Source organism: Tupaia chinensis, unplaced genomic scaffold, assembly GCF_000334495.1.
Source record: "Tupaia chinensis unplaced genomic scaffold, TupChi_1.0 Scaffold000671_2, whole genome shotgun sequence".
Lineage (NCBI taxonomy): Eukaryota > Metazoa > Chordata > Mammalia > Scandentia > Tupaiidae > Tupaia > Tupaia belangeri.
This window is the reverse complement of record NW_006160194.1, coordinates 2,152,960-2,155,471: the sequence shown is the minus strand read 5'-3', so window position 1 is coordinate 2,155,471 and position 2,512 is coordinate 2,152,960. Positions and strand designations below refer to the sequence as shown.

Sequence of the window (2,512 nt, the reverse complement as noted above, 5' to 3'; positions counted from 1 at the left end):
TTGGTTCTGTCCCCCCCCCCCCCCCCCCCCCACATGCCTGGAGTCATTTTCAGTTGCCAGTCTGGGACCTGAACTGCAGCTGGCTATGTAAGGCCTATCACCTTAATCACCTGGCCCTGTAGGCCCTGTTTTAATAGCCAGGAAGGAGCGAAGCAGTCTCATCAGGGCTAAGCTGGCCTCATGACCCAGCTGGAGCCGCCTGCACCCACCTGAGCTCCTCCAGCGCCCTTCCGGCCCACCCTGTCAAGGGGACTGGCCGGTGTCCCTCTAGGGCTCTTCCCCAGCCCCGAGGGAGCACTCCATGGCAGTTTTCATCCTAGTCTCGGCATGTAAACTCGAGTTGCTCTGGCTGACCCTTAACTGCCTCAACCTGCCGAAGCAGAGGTTCCCTCGGTCCCCCTGCACTGCAGCCCACCCTCCAGTCCTGGGCTGTTCAGCGAACCCACAACCCACAAAAATAGCTCCACATAGCCAGGGGCCCCTCGCTGAAATCGGTCCTTCAGGGACCGTCACGTGGGGAGCAGCCTGCCTGCCCTCTTCCTCCAAGACCCCATACAGACCGCATCTCAAATGTTTGGGGCTGTCTCCTCAGCTCCACCGGGACAGCCCTGCTGCATCTTGGCTCCTGGGGTGGGACAGACAGGGCTGTGAGGTAGCCTCACACGTGGTCACACACCTGTGCCCTTTCTCCCGAGTGCTGGCTGGACGCAGGTGCATTCAGCTTTGGCCTTCCCACCTGTGCAGTGGAGCGAGAAATCGAGGCCCGCATGGGAGCGGCCAGGCATGTGCAGGGGACACGTCCCGGCCTGGGCCTGCACCACCACACCCGAGCTGAGCCAGAGCCCCTGTGCAAATATAGAGCTTTATTCATGCTGTCGCGAGGGTACATGATACAAGGCAGGAAAGCCTTGCACCGGTGGGCCTCGGGAGGACAGGCCGGCGCCCTCAGGCTTCGAACATGGCGCAGCTGGCACACAGCACTTCCTCACACGTGTCACCGGAGCTGCAGCACAGGGGAGGGGCGTTACGGTGAGCTTGTCCCGGCTCGGTGGCAGTCCCAAACGCAGCATGCCTCAGCTTGAAGTTTATCTCTCCCAAGAGGAGAGATGGGCACCCTGGCACATGTGCCTGACATGACAGGGAGGCCTGGCACGTCACGTGACCGTGCAGACAGGGGTGCTGTGGAGGTATCAGCCAAGGCCGACCTGGAGGGCGGGCCCTGGGCCGGGAACACCACTCGATGGGGAGGCAACAGGAGGACGGGGCAGGCGGCCATCCAGAGCACCAGAAGCCAGGAGAGGCTGGGCAGAGGAGCCAGGCTGCAAGGTGAGCACGACCAGCTGGCCCAGCCAGCCTGCACGGCTGCCATGCGCATGTGTGGTGAGCTGGGGTTCAAAGGACAGAAACCTGCCGCCCAGCTCCCAGGAACCCAGGGCGCAGTGGGCCACGCCAGTCCCCATGGACGGGTGTAAACGAGGGTGCTTCTGGTGCATCAGGCCTGAGGGGGAGGAGCAAAAGGCCCGGGAGCTGTGGGGTTGAGAGCGAGCAGCGAAGGCCACACCTGGCACTAGGCCTCCATGAAGCCCTAGGAAGGCTCGGGTTGTCCTGTCCGTGCTATCAGGGTGTGGCCGCCACAGCGCCAGTGAGCAAGTGCAGCCCAGGCTGCAGCAGGGGACTCCTGTCTGGCCCACTGCCTCTGCAGTGCACTCATAGTCACCCAGGTGCAGCTCTGCAGGCCCGCCGGCTCCTCCCGAGGAAGCCCAGGGCCCAGCATGCACCACACTCGGGAGGCCGCTGCCTGAGCCCCACCACCGAGCCCCACCACCGTGCCCCGGGGCTGCCCACCCGCTGGGCAGCTCTGCTGGAGGGAGAGACACTTACTCCAGGAGGCCACACAGGGCGCAGGCCACGGCGCCGCAGCCCCAGCAGGCACGCACACACCGCCCGCACAGGGCCCGTGCACACTGGCCGCAGACCGCCTTCCCGTCCACAGCACGCACACACGAGCAGCAGGCGACGGACACCGCCCTGGCCGGGTCTGTGAGGAAGAAACGCCATGCCGTCAGCCCTGGGAGACCAAGGCCTGGGCGGCTTGGGTCCCCTGCCTCCCCACACCTGACGCCCCAGTCAGTGGGCCCTCAAGGCCCTTCCTGAGCCAAGGACAACGCAGGACCTGTTTCACTGCAGAGCGTCAGCGAGGCGTGCCTACCAGCTCCTCACATGGCCCACAGGGGCCGCCCTCCATGTGGCCGACACCAGGACCAGCTGCCCCCTCGCCCACGCGGACAGACGGCCAGTAGGCTCGCACCCGGGAGGGTGGCAGGAGAGGCAGCGGGCGCCCGTGACCAGCTCCGCTTCCGAGAGCTCTCAGCACCTCCCAGCCTGGGCGTTGGCGAAGCTCGGCTCCAGTTCAGTTTCCTGAGCCTCGGCCACCTCTCCGGCCGCAGGCTCTGGGCCAGACTCCTGCCTGCTCAGGTAGGAGGAGCCGCGGAGAAGGCCACCTGCCACCACT

General features: G+C 65.5%; 1 protein-coding gene across 1 annotated transcript in view; it reads right to left on the bottom strand.

Annotated features, from left to right (window-relative positions):
* Positions 1-843: 843 nt before the first annotated feature.
* SIVA1 (SIVA1 apoptosis inducing factor) overlaps positions 844-2,512 on the bottom strand; it is a 3,548-nt gene continuing 1,879 nt past the window's right edge. The window contains exons 3-4 of the mRNA XM_027776405.1: positions 1,882-2,039; positions 844-1,003 (exon numbers count right to left, since the gene is read on the bottom strand). Of these exons, the coding sequence (XP_027632206.1) occupies positions 946-1,003; positions 1,882-2,039 (216 nt within the window). The 3' untranslated portion in view covers positions 844-945. The remainder of the gene's footprint in view (positions 1,004-1,881; positions 2,040-2,512) is intronic.